This window comes from Saccopteryx leptura, chromosome 2 (assembly GCF_036850995.1).
Source record: "Saccopteryx leptura isolate mSacLep1 chromosome 2, mSacLep1_pri_phased_curated, whole genome shotgun sequence".
Taxonomy (NCBI): domain Eukaryota; kingdom Metazoa; phylum Chordata; class Mammalia; order Chiroptera; family Emballonuridae; genus Saccopteryx; species Saccopteryx leptura.
Genome location: NC_089504.1, coordinates 248,879,281 through 248,898,955, shown reverse-complemented (window position 1 = coordinate 248,898,955; position 19,675 = coordinate 248,879,281). Strand labels below are relative to the sequence as shown.

Below are 19,675 nucleotides of genomic sequence, written 5' to 3'. Positions count from 1 at the left end.
CCTGCCAGGCAGGTGGTGCCTAGGTGACCAGTCCCTGAGTCTCTAAGGAGCTTCCCTGGTGACAACACGTCACACATGTCTCAGTTCATGGCTGGAAAAACTAGGTGCGTCCTGAGTGACTCTGCTGGGAGAAGACTCTGGAAGCTGGAGCCTCGTCGCCTCTGGACTTTGCCTCATGCTCCTGGTCCCTGTGCTGATTCCGGCTCTGGTCCTTTCGCTGGAATCAGTACCAGCTGCGAGCACGACCCCCTGCTGGGTCCTGTGAGTCTTCACAAAGAGTCCCCAAGCCCAACAATGGTCTCTGGGACCCCGACACAGGAGGCTGCCACAGACTCCCTGCAGAGAGAGGCGGCGGCCTGGACCCGGACTGTGTCCTTGAGAGGTCAATGGTCCTAGCAGCAGCCTCCCGGTTCCGGAAGCAGAGCAGCAACCCCCTGCAGGACAGGTCAGCCGTGTTCGGGGGCCACGCATCACTCATGCAGCCGACCTGCCGATGATTCTGTGAGCGCCTCACTGCCTTCCTGCTAAAGTCACTGCAGGAGTTCAACACAGATCCCAGGGAACCCATCTCAGCTCTGCACAGTCAGCCCAGGAGGCACGCTGGCCCTACCTACCAGCACCTTATCCTGCGTGGCGTCTGTGATTCCTGGCTCTGATGGGCCACGAACGTCAGCAACCGTTTATATTAGGTGTTTATCCCACTCCCACCAGGCACATCCCGATACCACCACCCTGGGCACCGGTCACACTACCAGGACCGCCAGGATAAAACGGCACCCTGCACGAAACAACCCGCACACCTACCGTCCAGCCCGAGAACTTCCAAGACCTCCGTCCAGACTTTCCACAGTGTTTCCACAAACATGTCCACGCCCAGCACGAACCTCTCGGTCAGCCTCGTCAAGAACTACGGAAAAAAAGGAGGGTGGTCACGGAGTTGGCCAGCGCTGCCTCCCTCCCGGTCCCGTGGGGCTCACTGTCTGCACGCCAGCCAGCGAGAAAACAGAGCCACCAATGATGATGGGACAGCCGCTAGATGAGGCCGAGCAGCCCGAGGGGACCGACAGTGGGCCAAGAACATACAGTCTCCTCTGCAGACCCAGTGAGGCATCCACGGGAGGCAAGAGCCCCCGCTCGGAAGAGCCGCCTCGCTCGTTGTAGTCCCATTGCTCCCGGAACTCTCTGTTCACCCTTTGTCAGGGCCCTGCCTTCCCCTCCGATTTCTGTTTTGTTTTCCCTTACTTATTCTCAACTTTCACCTTTATTTTCCAATTCCAGTCAGCGTAAAATGTTATGTTAGTTCCAGACAGATAGCACACAGAGACCTCTATGTACCTTACGAGGTGATTGCCCGGATAAGCCTGGCACCCACCTGGCACCATGCATCATTCCGACAAGATTGGTGACGACCTTCCCTGTGCTGTGCACGACATTGCCGGGACTGTTGCCATCACCGGCAGTTTGTGCGTCTCATGTCTCCTCTGTTAATGTGCGTATTTCGGCCCCCTCCCTACCTGATCACCTGGAGGCTGGGCAAGGCTACAAGGGAGCAGCTCTGAAGGTCGAGAACTGTGATGCTCTGTGCTTGAGCCGTTTCCATGGAAACAACAGTGCCCCTCGCCTAGGGACCCAGAGCCTGGAAGGTCTTGATTATCTCTCCAGGTGATTTGGAAAGAACTGCTGGGCTAGAGTAAAAGGAATGAGGTGCAGCCTTATTTCACCTTTTTATTTATTTATTTTTTTGCATGGCTTATTTCCCTTTTTTGTTGTTAAAAAAACATGAGAGGGCCTTGGCCGGTTGACTCAGTGGTAGAGTGTTGGCCCCGTGTGTGGAAGTCCTGGGTTCGCTTCTCAGCCAGGGCACACAGGAGGTGCCCAACTGCTTCTCCACCCTCTCCTTTTTCTCTCTCTCTCTCCCTCTCTTCCCCTCCTGCAGCCAAGGCTCCATTGGAGCAAAGTTGGCCGGGGGAACTGAGGATGGCTCCATGGCCTCTGCCTCAGGTGCTAGAATGGTTCTGGTTGCAATGGAGCATCGCCCCCTGGTGGTCATGCTGGGTAGATCCGGTCGGGCACATGCGGGAGTCTATCTGACTGCCTCCCAGCTTCTAACTTAAAAAAAATACGGGCCCTGGCCGGTTGGCTCAGCGGTAGAGCGTCGGCCTAGCGTGCGGAGGACCCAGGTTCGATTCCCAGCCAGGGCACACAGGAGAAGCACCCATTTGCTTCTCCACCCCTCCGCCGCGCTTTCCTCTCTGTCTCTCTCTTCCCCTCCCGCAGCCAAGGCTCCATTGGAGCAAAGATGGCCCGGGCACTGGGGATGGCTCTGTGGCCTCTGCCTCAGGCGCTGGAGTGGCTCTGGTCGCAACATGGCAACGCCCAGGATGGGCAGAGCATGGCCCCCTGGTGGGCAGAGCATCGCCCCTGGTGGGCGTGCCGGGTGGATCCCGGTCGGGCGCATGCGGGAGTCTGTCTGACTGTCTCTCCCCGTTTCCAGCTTCAGAAAAATGGAAAAATAAATAAATAAATAAAAAATAAAAAAAAAATACGAACAAAAAAAAAGAGTTTTAAGAAACGATGACACTTTGATATTTTGTGTGTTTTTTTAACAGAGACAGAGAGAGAGTCAGAGAGAGGAATAGATAGGGATAGACAGGAACGGAAAGAGATGAGAAGCATCAATCATTAGTTTTTCGTTGTGCATTGCAACACCTTAGTTGTTCATTGATTGCTTTCTCATACGTGCCTTGACCGCGGGCCTTCAGCAGACCGAGTAACCCCTTGCTCGAGCCATCGACCTTGGCTCCAAGCTGGCGAGCTTTAGCTCAAACCAGATGAGCCCGCGCTCAAGCTGGCGACCTCAGGTCTCAAACCTGGGTCCTCCGCATCCCAGTCCAACGCTCTATCCACTGCGCCACCGCCTGGTCAGGCTGCCTTGTTCTTTTTAAAGCTGGTGTGTATGGCCTGACCAGGCGGTGGCGCAGTGGATAGAGCGTTGGACTGGGATGCGGAGGACCCAGGTTTGAGACCTGAGGTCGCCAGCTTGAGCGCGGGCTCATCTGGTTTGAGCTAAAGCTCGCCAGCTTGGAGCCAAGGTCGATGGCTCGAGCAAGGGGTTACTCGGTCTGCTGAAGGCCCGCGGTCAAGGCACGTATGAGAAAGCAATCAATGAACAACTAAGGTGTTGCAATGCACAACGAAAAACTAATGATTGATGCTTCTCATCTCTCTCTGACTCTCTCTCTCTGTATCTCTGTAAAGCTGGTGTGTACACTCGTCGTTTTACCAACCCCTCTTGATGGGCACCTGGGTTGTCCCCATGTCGCTATTCCAGCAACAGGCAACAGGACCCTGTACACGTGCACTTTGGCTCACATGTGGAGGATACAGGCCTTGGAGTGAATTGGCTACATCATTTTAGATTTCATTTACTGATTTATTTATTTATTTATTTTTGCTACAGAATTTAAAATAGGATATCCTGGTTGGATCCCTCCTCTAGTACACAAATGGAAAAAGGAGGGACAGGGTCGAATCAGAGACCAGGAGAGCAGCAGCCTGTGTGCCGGTACTGCGGCTTAGTTTAGAGTGCCTTGAGCCAGGAGCTTACCTGCCAGGGTTCAAACCTCAGCTCTGCCTCTTTGCTTGGTAAGCTGGGCACAAGTGTGCTATCAACTTAAGTCCTCTACGTCCCAGACAAAGGAAGGCAATAGCGCCTGCCCAGTCTGCTTATTTGAGCAGTCAAGGGGATAGTCGTGTGAAATGCTTCAAGCACTTGGTATAAACAGTCCACATGCCAGTGTTGTCACAGAACATGGACCCCAGTGTCCCCAGTGAAAGGACATCATCGGTTTAGCCTTGGTAACAGCTCTCAAAAAAATCTACCTAGTTAAAGAGCAAGCTACCTGACCTGTGGTGGTACAGTGGATAAAAGCACTGACCTGGAATGCTGAAATCGCTGGCTGGAAACCCTGGCCTTGCCTGATCAAGGCACACATAGGAAGCAACTATGAGTTGATGCTTCTTGCCTCTCCTCCCACCCCCCACTTTTCTATCTCTCCTCTCTCAAAAAAATGAATAAATAAAATCTTTAAAAATCAGTGGTAGAGCCCTGGCCGGTTGGCTCAGCGGCAGAGCGTCGGCCTAGCGTGCGGAGGACCCGGGTTCGATTCCCGGCCAGGGCACACAGGAGAAGCACCCATTTGCTTCTCCACCCCTCCGCCGCGCCTTCCTCTCTGTCTCTCTCTTCCCCTCCCGCAGCCAAGGCTCCATTGGAGCAAAGATGGCCCGGGCGCTGGGGATGGCTCTGTGGCCTCTGCCCCAGGCGCTAGAGTGGCTCTGGTCGCAACATGGCGACGCCCAGGATGGGCAGAGCATCGCCCCCTGGTGGGCAGAGCATCGCCCCATGGTGGGTGTGCCGGGTGGATCCCGGTCGGGCGCATGCGGGAGTCTGTCTGACTGTCTCTCCCTGTTTCCAGCTTCAGAAAAATGCAAAAAGAAAAAAAAAAAATCAGAGGTAGAGCGTTGGCCTGGCGTGTGGGAGTCCCAGGTTCGATTCCCGGCCAGGGCACACAGGAGAAGCACCCATCTGCTTCTCCACCCCTACCCCTCTCCTTCCTCTCTGTCTCTCTCTTCCCCTCCCGCAGCCGAGGCTCCATTGGAGCAAAGTTTGCCCGGGCGCTGAGGATGGCTCTGTGGCCTCTGCCTCAGGTGCTAGAATGGCTCTGGTTGCAACAGAGCGATGCCCCAGATGGGCAGAGCATCACCCCCTGGTGGGCATGCCGGGTGGATCCCGGTCGGGCGCATGCGGGAGTCTGTCTGACTGCCTCCCCGTTTCCAACTTAAGAAAAATACAAAAAAAAAAAAAAAAGCCTGACCAAGCAGTGGCGCAGTGGATAGAGTGTCCAACTGGGATGCAGAGGACCCAGGTCGCTGGCTTTGAGCCAAGGGTTGCTGGCTTGGGCAAGAGGTCACTGGCTCTGCTGTATTCCCCCGGTCAAGGCACATATAAGAAAACAATCAATGAACTAAGGTGCTGCAACAAAGAATTGATGCTTCTCATCTCTCTCCCTTCCTGTCTGTCTCCATCTGTCTCTCTATCCTTGTCTCTGTCTCTCTCTAAAAGAGGCCACATGCCTACTAGCTAATGAAGAATAAACAAAACGGGGGAGAACCACCCCAGTGGGACATCACTCAGCCACGAAGAAGAATGAGGCACCCACTCCTGCTTCAATGTGCATGGGCTTGAAAACACCAGGCGGAGGAAAGCCACGGGGTCACCAAGGACACATGGTGCATGATCCCCTCTGTGTGCAATGTCCAGAGGAGGGGAACCCATCAAGGCAGAAAGCAGACTGGTGGTCGCCAGGGGCTGGAGAGAAGGGTGACAGCTAGAAACAGCAGGTAATTTCTTTTTGGGGTGATGCAAACGTTCCCACATTGGCTGCGGCGAAGGCTACACAGCTCTCGGCACGCGCTAACATGCACTGAATGGCACATGTCCAGTGGGGGATTGTGTGCCAAGTGAATTAGACCTTGACAAGCTATTACAAAAAAAATGAAAGGAGCCTGGCCAGGTGGTGGCGCAGTGGATAGAGCGTTGGACTGGGATGCTGAGGACCCAGGTTCGAGACCCCAGGGTCGCCAGCTTGAGCATGGGCTCATCTGGTTTGAGCAAAAAGCTCACCAGCTTGGACCCAAGGTTCCAAGGTCGCTGGCTCGAGCAAGGGGTTACTTGGTCTGCTGAAGGCCGGCAGTCAGGGCACATATGGGAGAGCAATCAATGAACAACTAAGGTGTCGCAATGCACAATGAAAAACTAATGATTGATGCTTCTCATCTCTCCGTTCCTGTCTGTCTGTCCCTGTCTATCCCTCTCTCTGACTCTGTAAAAATAAATAAATAAATAAAAATGGAAAGATTAAAAAATAATGGGAGATCTGTTTTTAAATAAATGCAAACAAACAAACAAACAAAAAACACCACCACCACCAAACACCTTAAGGGCAATGCCAGAAAAAAAAAAAGTATCCATGTCGTATGGCAGAGAGGGTGACTGTCCCACTGTGTGTGGGGGGGGGGGACATATCTCACCCAGCCAGAAAGCACACTGGTGCTGGTTTGGTGAGGATTCTATTCTGTTAAAGAGCTTTTAAAATATACAACTCAGCATAACTGGCAACCAACCATCACCTTAATCTAACTCTAGAACGTTCCATCCTTCCTCCCCCTAACCCAGGCTGCCACTCGTCTGCTTTGCCCCTCCACGGATCTACCCGTTCTGGACATTCATTTCATAGAAAAAGAATCACACACAACACGACCTTTTGTTCCTGGCTCCTCTGCCTCACAATAACATCTTCCAGGTTCACCCGTGTTATTGCACGAACCACTCCTCAACTCTCCTTCACTGCCAAACAGCGTTCCACCTTTTGTTTCTCCCGTCATGGTTCTGCACAGCACATAGGATGTGCACACACGTCAGCAGACAGCAGTTTGGATCATTTGTTCAAAGGGAAGAAAAAGGGAAGGGGTACTCACCAGGCTTTTGTGAGAAAGGGGTATTGGGCCTTTAAACTGACACCTACCAATGCCTCCAGAAAGAGGGAGGAGGCAGGTGTTTGTGAAAAAAAAGACCATACTGCTCACACTGCTGCACCTCCCTGCGCCTCAGTTTTCTGGGCTGTGAAATGGGAGGAAGCGAGGATTCAGTTCCCAGCTAACATGTCTGAGGTTAGCTGAAAATTAGATTTCCAGGTTAAAGATGTTTTGATGGGGGGTGGAGGGAGCTAGATGTAACAGCATAGGGAGTATTGGGGGGCTGGATGAAAAGATTGTAATGTATTGCTGGTAGTTAGAAAAGAATAACAGGACATAAAACACAGCATAGCACCTGACCGGGTGGTGGCGCAGTGGATAGAGCATCGGACTGGGATGCGGAAGACCCAGGTTCGAGACCCCAAGGTCACCAGCTTGAGCGCGGGCTCATCTGGTTTGAGCAAAAGCTCACCAGCTTGAGCCCAAGGTTGCTGGCTCAAGCAAGGGGTTACTCTGTCTGATGAAGGCCCACAGTCAAGGCACGTATGAGAAAGCAATCAATGAACAACTAAAGTGTTGCAACGCACAACAAAAAACTAATGATTGATACTTCTCATCTCTCCATTTCTGTCTGTCCCTGTCTATCCCTCTCTCTGACTCTCTCTCTCTGTCTCTGTAAAAAATAAATAAATAAAAATAAAAACAGTGTAGGGAGTATCATCAATATACTACTGTATTAACAACATATATGGTGCCAGGTGGGTGCTAGACTTCTTGGGGCAACACTGTAAAGTATATGATTGTCTAACCACTGTGCTGCTGCACGCCCGAAAATAACGTAACATTGAATGTAAATAGCAACTGAAAAATTTTTTGTAATAAAAATAAAAGTGGCAGAAAGTTGATTAGTGGAAGCGCCGGCTAATGGTCCCCAGGTTCATTATCTGATTCTTCCTCTCTCTGAGCACAATGGACCATTTTCAGGATGAAAAATTAAAACCAGGGAGACTCAAGATGAACAGACTGGCAGCACCCGCGTGTGGCCAGGGCTGAGGGGACAGGGTTACTCAAACTCGGGTTTCATCACCTCTCTCCTCTGGCAGAAGACAGGCCAGGACACCTCACTTGCCCGAGGAGAATTGGGGCTCAAGAGGCAAAGGCATCTTGAGAGAGTCAGAGAAGGGGCAGGGTTCCTGCCAGTCAGGTGTCCAAGCCTCTGAGGACACAGGGAAACGCAAGGAGGCACCCGAATGCACCGTGCTGGAACAGAACAGTGTGGTCCATGAATGAATTATACAGGAGGAGGAGCGTGAACGGCCAGCTGAGCTTCAACCAAGGATCAAAGGAAAGGGACAAGTAGCCACGGTGTGGCCTGAGATGCTGCCACGGCAAGGACCCAAGACCCTGGGGTACACTTCTTGCTGGAATTACACGCCCTCCCTTGAACCTTGAGGAAGCAATCAGATAATACACACTCTGGGACAATACAAATGGCCACTGGCCAGTCAAAGCCACAACGAGGTACCACTCAGCCCACTAGGAGTCTGTCATCAAAAAGACAGACAATAACGCCAGGATAGAGAGTCGTCCTGGTGTGCTGAGGTTGCAGGTTCGATCCCTAGTCAGGGCACATAGAGAAGCAAACAATGAGGGCACAACTAAGTAGAACAATGAGTTGATGCTTCTCTCTCTCTCTCTCTCTCTCTCTCTCTCTCTGGGTGAATACATATATCAAAAAAATTTTAGCAACAAGTATACAGTGTGTCCATAAAGTCATGGTGCACTTTTGACCGGTCACAGGAAAGCAACAAGACAATAGAAATGTGAAATCTGCACCAAATAAAGGAAAACTCTCCTAGTTTCATACCTATTCAGTGCAGTTCGATGTGGGCTCCATTTGTTGCCCTACACACATCCAAACCACAGTGAAGTTCTTGCCACACACAGGTAAGGACGTCTGGTGTAACAGAGTGAATAACGTCTGTGATTCTCTTTTAAGTGATTGATACGTTCAATGTACACATGTTGCTTCACATAACCCCAAAAGTAAAAGTCTAAGGGCGTCAGATCCGGGGATTGTGGTGGCCAGGATTTGACAGAACCCCTGCCTATCCACCGCTGGAGGAATGTTCTATCCAGAAACTCACAAACAATGGTGGCGTAGTGTGGAGGAGCACCGTCCTGTTGAAAGATGACACCTTCTGGAAATTGTGGCACTGCATACAATTCCAACATGTCAAGACAGGACTTTGTCTTCAGAGACTGCTCCGCGAAAAAAAATGGGCCTATAGTGCCTGCCCTGTGGTGGCGCAGTGGATTAAGCGTCGACCTGGAAATGCTGAGGTCGCCGGTTCGAAACCCTGGGCTTGCCTGGGCAAGGCACATATGCTTCTAGCTCCTCCCCCCTTCTCTCTCTCTGTCTCTCTCTCCTCTCTCTCTCTAAAAATGAATAAAAAAAAAAAAAAATTAAAAAAAAAAAAAAATGGGCCTATCACCTTATCATGCATCAGGCCACACCACATGTTCACTTTAGGGGTATTATGTTCGACTCAACGTAGGCATGAGGATGTTCAGCAGCCTGTGTCGTCACTGACTGATGGCCTACCAGAACAGGGTTTTTCCACCAAAATGCTGGTTTCCTTCAACTGCTTATCCCACCGAGTAATGTTATTCCTATGTGGTGGCGCTTCGTTATAAACGCGCCGAATTTCATGTTGCACTTTGGTCACGGATTCAAATTTAGCGAGCCACAGAACACACTGAACTTTGCTCTGTACCGTCCACATCTCGACTGGCACATCTCGACTGGCATGGCCGTGGGCTGCTCCGCTATACATGGTGTTACGTCATCATCTGTGCATGCGCACATGCTGCCACATCATCCTACAGAAACTGGGAGGGTTTTCCTTTTATTTGGTGCAGATTTTACATTTCTATCATCTTTTGTTGCTTTCCTGTGACCGGTCAAAAGTGCATCATGACTTTACGGACACACTGTACTTTTGTCCCACTTTAAATACTGGCTGTCCTGACCTGTGATGTCAATTTTACCCCAGTAAAGCTGCTACAATGTTGTTGGGGGGAAAAAAGACTAGAAAGTGTCAAAGTTATTTTGCTCAAAACACTTTCTTGCAAACAGCCAAAAAAGCAAGCCTCTTAAGAACAAACAAAAAAGACCAACAGTTCAACAGAAAATAATGGCAAAAAAAAAAAGGCAGTTCTCAGAAAACAAAATGCCAGTAAGATTCTGAGTAAACAAAAAGACCATCTATCTCAAATATAATAAAACCAGAAAGTTTAATGACATTCTTTGTTGAAGCAGGTTTGGGAACCACACACCTCACATCTATTTGGTACAAGCAGAGTAGCTCTTTGGAAACAATTTCGTACTATCTCTCAGTAGTAAACATGTATGTGAAACTGTGTATAGAGCAGGGGTCAGGGACCTATGGCTCGCGAGCCAGATGTGGCTCTTTTGATGGCTGCATCTGGCCCGCAGACAAATCTTAAATAAAAAAATAAATAAAAATGTTAAAAATATAAAACATTCTCATGTATTACAATCCATTCATTTCCTACCGCTCATGTTCATGGTTGCAGTGGCTGAAGCCAATCACAGTTGTCCTCCGGGACAACACCAAATTTTTATTGGGTTATGCTTAACGTACATGGGTCATTGTATGGCTCTCATGGAAATACATTTTAAAATATGTGGCATCATAGCTCTCTCAGCAAAAAAGGTTCCCAACCCCTGGTATAGAGGATACAAGCAGACAGAACTGATTCATGTTGTCAGAAGTCAGGAGAGTGGTTATTTTGGGGCAGAGAGGGCTGAACAATCCATTTCTAGAGCCCCAAGCTAGTCTCATGGGTGTGCTCAGTGCACGACAACTTAAGATGCTTATCCCACAGGAAAGGGTACCAATTATATTTCAATTAAACATTTTAAGCCCTAGCCGGGTGCTCAGTGGGTTAGAGCAGTGGTCAGCAAACTCATTAGTCAACAGAGCCAAATATCAACAGTACAACGATTGACATTTCTTTTGAGAACCAAATGTTTTAAACTTAAATTATACTGGTAGGTGCATTTCTTATCGAGGTAGCGCCCGCACGTGGTATTTTGTGGAAGAGCCACACTCAAGGGGCCAAAGAGCCGCAGTTTGCCAACCAGGGGGTTAGAGCATTGTCCAAATACACCAAGGTTCTGGGTTTGATCCCCAGCCAGGGCACATATAAGAATCAACCAACGGCCGGATCTGTGGTGGTGCAATGGATAAAGCAATGACCTGGAAAGCTGAGGTCGCCAGTCAAGGTACACAAGAGAAGCAACTACTACAAGTTGATGCTTCCCACTCCTCCCCCTTTCACTCTTTCTCTCTCTCTAAAATCAATGAAGACCAAAAAAAGAATCTAAAAAAATAATAAATCAACCAATGAAGGTATACATAAGTGGAACAACAGGTCAATGTTCCTCTCTCTAAAATCAATAAATAAAAGTTTTAAGAGCCTGGCCAGTTGGCTCAGTGGTAGAGTGTCAGCCTGGCATGTGGATGTCCTGAGTTTGATTCCTGGTCAGGGCACACAGGAGAAGCACCCATCTGTTTCTCCACCCCTTCCCCTCCCCTTGTCTCTCTCTCTCTCTCTTCCCCTACTGCAGCCATGGCTCAATTGGAATAAGTTGTCCTTGGGTGATGAGGATGGCTCCCTGGCCTCTTCCTTAGGCATTAAGAAGAGCTTGGATGCTGAGCAATTGAACAAAGCCCCAGATGGGCAGAGCATCGCGCCCTAGTGGGCTTGCCAGGTGGATCCCGGTTGGGACACATGCAGGAGTCTGTCTCTGCCTCCATTCCTTGCGCTGAATTTTTTTTAATTGTTTTTAATTTTGTTTAATGCACAGACCCTTTGGCTCAGCCATTTCATTTCTAACTTACAGATTAATCTGTCTACGTGCAAGCACGTACACACACACACACACACACACACACACACACACAGAATTGATAAAGGCCTTTCGGGCAGCCTTGTTTGAGTGGCAAATAGGAAACTAATAAAACATCCACCATTAGGGGTGACTGAAACTATGGTATATTCTTAAAATAATTTGCTCTTTTTACAGCCCTCTAAAAAGAAGGATGCGAGAGTGCATGTACTGATAATGTTTGACCTCCAACTTTTAATTTAAAAAGGTGCAGAACAGCATATGTAGTGTCAAACACACTGCAAACCACCGAGGGGGCGGGACCTAGACACCTCTACGTTTATGCCAGCTCAGAACATCCGGCTGCTTCTAGGAAGGACAAGAGATGAAGTCGGAGGTGGGAAGAATTTTTTTGAACTATTTGAAATGGTATTCCATGCAACTATGGCATTACTCTTTTTTAAGACCTATAAATGTTAAGCTTAAAAAAAGAACAACCAACAACAACAACAAAAACCTAAACTGAAACAAAAGCAAAAGAGGAAGGGAAAATAAAAAAAGAAATAAAACAAACAGTTCTCAGCTTCAATATTCCACCAAAGGGTCAAGCTGGATTCTTCCCTGTGCACCCCAAGATCCAGACCTCCATGCAGCCACCTGGAAACCTAGCCCCCAACCTTGTCCCTGACCTTCCCTTTGCCTGCCAACCCATCTTCCCAGACCCAACTCCTGCCTCCTCCTCCAGGCAGGACCCCAGATGCCCCCTGCTCCCGACTCTCTACAATGCCTTTCTTGCATCACAATAGACTGTCCTTTGTTAACCCCTAGGTCCTGTGTGATGCACTGTTTCCTCTCCTGGCTCAATGTTGAAGCCTCCCAGACCCTCACTACACCAAGCCCATCCTCCCCTTCCTGCACAGGCAAAAGTCCAGCTGATTGGTGGGAACATGACATTGCTCCTGCTGTCTCCTCTGCCCCTCTGGCTCCTTGTCATTCAGCTCCCTCCCATGGCCACTCGACTCCAGTTACTTCCAGCTCAGGAGGGAATATGAGTGCTGTGGACACACCAAGCTTCCTACCACTGATAAGCAGAACTGTGGGCAAGAGACCCAACCTTTCTGTGCCCCACTTTCCTCATCTGTAAAATAGGGGTGACAGTAACAGAACCTCTGTCAGAACAGTGCCAGACACGTGCTAATCTTAAACAAGGGTTATCCACCGTTAGTATTGCATCATCCGGTTTTATCTCTTGAACAACACTCATCGCTCTGAAATAACCAACCTCATAGCGTTTACATTTTACGTTCTTACTCCTGTCCTGTGAAAGGTCCCCGACAGGGGACATTTTATCTGTCTTGTGCTCCATAAAGTGGGTGCTTCAGAAAAAATTTTAAAATTGTACACATACCATAAAATTGACTATTTTAACCATTTTAAAGTGTACAATTTAGTGACAGTAAGTTTGTTTGAAATGTGCAACCATCACCTCTGCCTACTTTATCAACCAAAAAAGAACTTCCCTATCAATTTAGCAGTAACTCCCTTATGTCCCCTCCCCTTAGCAACCAGTAATCTGCTTTCTGTGTCTGTGCTCTGGACATTCCATAGAAATGGAATCAGGTAGCATGTGGCCTTTTGTGTCTTTATTTTCAAGGTTCGTCTGAGTATCAGTACTTCCTCCCTACACACTTGTCGCATGTCATCAGAACTTCATTCCTGCTTATGGCTGAAGCATACTCCATTGCCTGAACAGATCACAGTTTATCCATTCACCAGCTGATACACATGTGGCTGGTTCCCATTTTTTGGCTAAATGTGAATAGTGCCTCTGGGAACACCTGTGTAAAAGTGACTTAATAATTTTTAAGTGAATTAATGAATCCACCACTGTCCTACCAAACTAATCTCTTCTTATAGAAACATTTTTAAGGCCTTGGTTGGTTGGCTCGGCGGTAGAGCATTGGCCCGGTGTGTGGAAGTCCCGGGTTTGATTCCCGGTTGGGGCACACAGGAGAAGTGACCATCCTTCCCCCTTTTCTCTCTCCCCTCACCTCCTGCAGCCATGGCTCAAACAATTTGGCCTCTCCCTTAATAAAAACAAACAAACAAACTTAAACCATTCATGCATATTCAGTGCCTGGTATTCGCTGTACACACCAGCCAATCACATGCAACCCTCAATGTATCTCCTGTGCACAAATGAGACACAGAGAGGTCAGGCAACAGGCCCAAGGTCACAGAGCTCATGAAAAAGCAGAGCTGGAGTTCAACCCCTTGTCGGTTGGTCAGCGAGGCCCATGCTCCAAACCAGAAAATCACGGGTTTATTTTAGACAAGCCCTAGATGAAGAAAATAGTGTGTCCTTTTAAATACCCTCAAACTCCACAACCCACCAAGCAGGTATGACTCTAATTCGTAAACCCAGGCACCCTGAAAATGACCATTGCTAGCCAAATCCCGTTTCCTTTCCTTAAGATGAACAAAACGATCTCCCCCAAGCCTAGCAGTCTGGGCTATGCTCAGCAGGAAATCAAATGTCAAGTCACCCTATAAACTGCATAGATGGGAAAAACAACAGGAAGGGTTATGAGGCACGAAGACCGTGGGCTCCAGGCCCACACTGCCTGGGTTCAAATCCCGGTTCTGCCACTCGGCCTCACCTGATGCCAGTCACTAAATCACCGTTGTGCCTCAGTTACCCCATCTGTCCATCTGTAAGATGGAAACAGTAGCAGTGCCTACCTCATAGGATTGGTCTAAGGATTAAATGAGTTACTATATTGATAAAAGCACTAAGTGCATTTTAAGCAGATAACAGAAGTTAGTATGGCCACCCCTTCTCCCATCCAAGTACTAACCAGGCCTGACCCTGCTTAGCTTCTGAGATCAGACGAGAGCTGGCGCGTTCAGGGTGGTATGGCCATAGACTAGCCACCACTTCTATTGGAGGAACAATCCCCAGCTGACCCAAGAAAGAGTTCTAACCTCGAGAGTCTCAGATTCCTTGCCAGAATACAGCTTGTCCTACTGATACCAACCCAGAGGTTAACAGCCCTTAATTAACTATTTTGTGTTTCACAGCTGTGGACCTTACAGTCACACACAAGCGTCTGCTGAGATGTGGGTTGCTTCTACCCATCCTGTGCCAAGAAGTTAGACTTCTGTTTGCTCCAAAACAAGTGTCCCGCTTTCAAATCGCTTGGGGCACACAGGTTCAATGTGCTCATCCTCCAAGCCCAGGCCCCCTTTCTGCATTCAGGTGTTTGGTCATGCTTTCTCCCTCTCTGACCCCCTACATGGAGTTATGTCTCCCCAGGATCCCCAGCCTCCACAAGAGGTGACTGCACACATCCTCTGGAGAGGATGGTCAGAGGTTAGTTTTCCTAACACAGTAACCTGCCTTTCATTCCACCCAATAAGAATATCCAGTCAATCTGATGTGGGACTCAATGTTCTCTCCCCCCCCCCCCCATCCATCTCAAGTACCAGAAAACTTTTTTTTTTAACCCTGAAACGTCCTTCCATCCCAGCTAAGCAACGCTGACTTGTGCCCTGGCGAGGACAAAACTACTAGCAGCACATACTAATTCAGCCATGACTCTGGGCCAGGAAAGTATCAGCCATTCACAATCACACACTGACAACGAAGGGGGTATTATTCTCCCCCAGGACAGGATAAAGACACTGAGATGCAAAGAAGTGAGGCAACTTGCCGAAAGTCATCCAGTCTGTAAGGGGTCAGGCCCGAACTTGAACCCAAACTTTCTCTCCCTTCCAACATCCCGTGCCCGTGGCTAGCGCAAACAAGGAATTTACAGGAGGTCGGTAAGGTTATTTACTCAAGGAACCACATTACCACGAGCCCGTCTTTTCACTTCCCCTTTCTGGGGAGCTACTGGTGAACTTTCACCTCAAAAGCGGCCCCATTCCACCTAGCTTTGCGGGCCCAGGGGGGGGGGGGGCAGGGAGACTCCCTGAGCTCCTCCTGAGCCCTAGACACCATGCCAGGAGGACTGGAAGCTCCTAAACAGCTCAAGTGAACAAAATGCTCCAAATTGAAAGGCCCGACACACAGTAGGCGCTCAGTGCCTGGTTGCCAACGCAACAGAACAAGCATGCATCGCTCCTTCTCTTTCCTTGTAAGTAAATAATTAAATAAATAAGCATAGCTATCTTCGCATCAGAAAGGGGAAGGCCGCTAGGGGCCCCGGGAAGTGGATCGGGTGCGAGGCTAGAAGAAATCCGGGGGTCGCTGGGGAGAGCGCAGCAGCGTGGGAGGAGAGGGTTCAAGCCAGCAGGACGCCCCCTGGGCAGTCAGTCCGCAGGGTGCCTGGCTCACAGTAGGAGCTCATTCAAACGTGTAGAATGAATGAATGAGAGGCGCGGCCCGCGTCCGCGCAGCTCGGCCGAGGCCCCGGCCCCGGCGCCCTAAGGGGCAAGGTCCAAGGAGAAGTGGGGCGTTCGAGTCCAGGGCGCCCCGAGGCCCTGCGCCTTCGCCCCGCGTTGGAACCCGCCGCCAGAACCGGCACAGGCCGGGCAAGCCGCGGGACGCAAACTGGGCACCTCCATCCCGGGCACCCACGTCCCCACATCTCTCTCTCCCCACGCCCGGAGGCCGTCCACGGCCCAGGTCGGCCTCGCCGCCAGGTGCGCGACGGCCGGGGCAAGGTGACCGCGAGCGCTGGCGCGAGCCCGGCGCCCACCTTCTGAGCAGCGCGCACGTTGTCCTCGCCGAACAGGCTGCTGACGCTCTGCGAGAAGGTGTTGACCGTGCGACGGTAGCTGTTCTTCTCCGTGCCGCCGCGGCCCCGCGCCCCCTGCGCGCCCGGGGCCAGCAGCCCGAGCAGCAGCGGCAGCAGCAGCAGGAGCCCAGCGCGGGCCCGGGGCCAGCCCGAGGCGCGCGCGCCCATCCTGGGGCCGGAGGGACGCGGGGTCGGGGAGAGGACTGAGGGCCGCACGGAGACGCCGCGACTCCCGCAGGGACCGCGCGCAAGCGTCTGTGACTGCTGCCGCCGCTGCGCCACCCGCCCCGCCCCGCGCGCAAAGGCGCGACGGCCCTGCCCACGTGCCCACGCCCGTCCCCGCCCCGAGGCGCGGGAGTCCGCCTCCCACCCCGTAGGAGTCGGCGGGAAGGGCCTGAAGTCACTTAATCTCCCTGTCCCCTCCTTCCGGAAGCCCTCCCTGATTTAGTGGGATTTCAACCTTCTAATTCTTTTTTTTTTTTTAACTTTTCTGTAAAGCAAACCCACGCCTGGAAAACTTGCAACAGCCTCCCCAAGGATAAACGACTGTAGTTTATTGGAAAACATACATATATTTTATATCACTGAACTTAATAATGTTACCCAATAATTGGCCACCCTTGCCGATGCCAAGGGCACCAGCTCATTCATTCATTCTGAAATGTTTAAATAAAGGGAAAGCGTCTGGCATCCCTCTAGTCCTTTCTTGAATAAACTGGGTTGCCGAGTCACAAAATAGCTGCGGGAAAGTTCTTTTCAGGAAAGTCCAGCTAGTAAATGAGGAAGGAGTAAGAGAATTAGAAAATCACTGTGCAGCCCGTCAGGAAAAGATCGATCCAGACGATGGTCATCCAGAGATTAAAACCAAGACATAGCTGGGGCACTGAAACCGGAAGGGGCCAAGTTGTCTTGAGGTGGGCCCGCCAACCTTAGTAGCAGGAAGTGCCAGCGCCACCTTGTAAAGGATTCTTGCACTTTGAAGCATACTGGCCTCTCTCCACCCAACCAACAGTTAACTGGAAATATGGGGGACGGAGGAAAATAATTAGAAGAAGCAGAAGCAATCAGCCAAGTAGGACCAACGACCCAGTTTCTTCTATAATAAATGGCACAAAAAGTGAAGGGAGGGCAGAATTATTGATTTTTAAAGACCTAAGAGCCATAACCAAAGACAGTGCCAGGCCCTTGTTCACGTCCTAAATCAAACAGACCGTGTCTAACCAGATTTTTTTTTTTTTTTTTACACAGACAGAGAGTCAGAGAGAGAGGGACAGACAAGGACAGACAGACAGGAACAGAGAGATGAGAAGCATCAATCATCAGTTTTTCGTTGTGTGCCTTCACCGCGGGCCTTCAGCAGACTGAGTAACCCCTTGCTCAAGCCAGCGACCTTGGGTCCAAGCTGGTGAGCTTTTACCCAAACTAGATGAGCCCGCGCTCAAGCTGGCGACCTCAGGGTATCGAACCTGGGTCCTCCGCATCCCAGTCTGACGCTCTATCCACTGCGCCACCACCTGATCAGGCTAACCAGATATTTTTTTGAGACAACCCAGAAAATAAAACATTTTTGTCGCTTCTCCTGTGTGCTCTGACCGGGAATGGAATGAGAATTTCAACCTGGGACTTCAACAGACAGAGTGGATGTTCTACCGTTGAGCCAACTGGCCAGGGACAATTGTATCTTTTTTTTTTTTTTTTTTTTTCTGAAGCTGGAAAGGGGGAGAGACAGTCAGACAGACTCCCGCATGCACCCGACCGGGATCCACCCGGCACGCCCACCAGGGGCAACGCTCTGCCCTCCAGGGGGCGTCGCTCTGCGGCGACAAGAGCCACTCTAGCGCCTGGGGCAGAGGCCAAGGAGCCATCCCCAGCGCCCGGGCCATCTTTGCTCCAATGGAGCCTTGGCTGCGGGAGGGGAAGAAAGAGACAGAGAGGAAGGAGGGGGGGGGTGGAGAAGCAAATGGGCGCTTCTCCTATGTGCCCTGGCCGGGAATCGAACCCGGGTCCCCCGCACGCCAGGCCGACGCTCTACCGCTGAGCCAACCGGCCAGGGCCTGTATCTTATTTTTGAACTTACATTTTTTTGGATTCCTGGTGAGGTTTTCATATATTTATTGGCCATATATTTTAGCTTCCTTTTTTTTTTAAACTAAAATTTTTCTTTGAAGTATAGCCCAGGAAACTACACAAATCATAAGGTGGCTCTCCACGACTTTAAACAACACCCAGATAAGCAGTACACCTCTGGAGAAGGAGGTTGGCGGCTTCCCAGGAAGGCTCTTTTTTTTTTTTTTTTTAAGTAGGTAATAGTACATCCCTCTATTATCTACTTAATAATCTAAAAACGGACACACTTTTTATTTAATAAAATAAACACATTTAAAGAAACTATTGCTGTCATCCGAAACAATGAAAACATAGGTTTGATATGCTAATTATACTTTTTTCAAAAATCCATGTGTTGCCTGACCAGGCAGTGGCGCAATGGATAGAGCTTCGGACTGGGATGCAGAGGACCCAGGATCAAGACCCCAAGGTCACCAGCTTGAGCGCGGACTCACCTGGTTTGAGCAAAATCCCACCAGCTTGAACCCAAGGTCGCTGGCTCCAGCAAGGGGTCACTTGGTCTGCTGAAGGCCCGCGGTCAAGGCACATATGAAAAAGCAATCAATGAACAACTAAGGTGTTGCAACGCGCAATGAAAAACTAATGATTGATGCTTCTCATCTCTCTCCATTCCTGTCTGTCTGTCCCAGTCTATCCCTCTCTCTGACTCACTCTCTGTCTCTGTAAAAAAAAAAAAAAAAAATAAATAAATAAATAAATTTTAAAAATCCATTTGTTAACACATAACTTTTTTTTTTAGAGAGAGAGAGAGAGAGTCAGGGAGAGGGATAGACAGACAGGAACAGAGAGAAATGAGAAGCATCAATCATCAGTTTCTCCTTGCGAGACCTTAGTTGTTCATTGATTGCTTTCTCATATGTGCCTTGACTATAGGCCTTCAGCAGACCGAGTGATCCCTTGCTCGAGCCAGAAACCTTGGGTCCAAGCTGGTGAGCTTTTTGCTCAACCCAGATGAGCCCACGCTCAAGCTGGCAACCTCGGGGTCTCGAACCTGGGACCTCCGCATCCCAGTCCAATGCTCTATCCACTGCGCCACTGCTTGGTCAGGCAATACACAACTTTTTAAAATGTTCATATGTACACTACCTAAATCCTCACACATACCTGTGTTTATTGTTTTGGGGAGAGAAAGAGAGTTTATCCAAATTCAATCATATACTTAAAATTTTTTTTAATTCATTTTAGAGAGAGAGGAAGAGAGAGAGAAACATCGATTTGTTGTTCCACCCATTTATGCATTCATTGATTTTTTGTAAGTGCACTGACCAGGGAACGAACCTACAACCTTGGCATATTGGAAGGATGTTCTAAGCAACTGAGCTACCTGGCCAGGGATGAATTACACCCCTCATTC

General features: G+C 49.8%; 1 protein-coding gene across 1 annotated transcript in view; it reads right to left on the bottom strand.

The window, feature by feature from the left end:
* BRI3BP (BRI3 binding protein) overlaps window positions 1-16,480 on the bottom strand; it is a 29,244-nt gene extending 12,764 nt beyond the window's left edge. The window contains exons 1-2 of the mRNA XM_066371178.1: window positions 16,156-16,480; window positions 805-907 (exon numbers count right to left, since the gene is read on the bottom strand). Of these exons, the coding sequence (XP_066227275.1) occupies window positions 805-907; window positions 16,156-16,362 (310 nt within the window). The 5' untranslated portion in view covers window positions 16,363-16,480. The remainder of the gene's footprint in view (window positions 1-804; window positions 908-16,155) is intronic.
* Window positions 16,481-19,675: the final 3,195 nt, after the last annotated feature.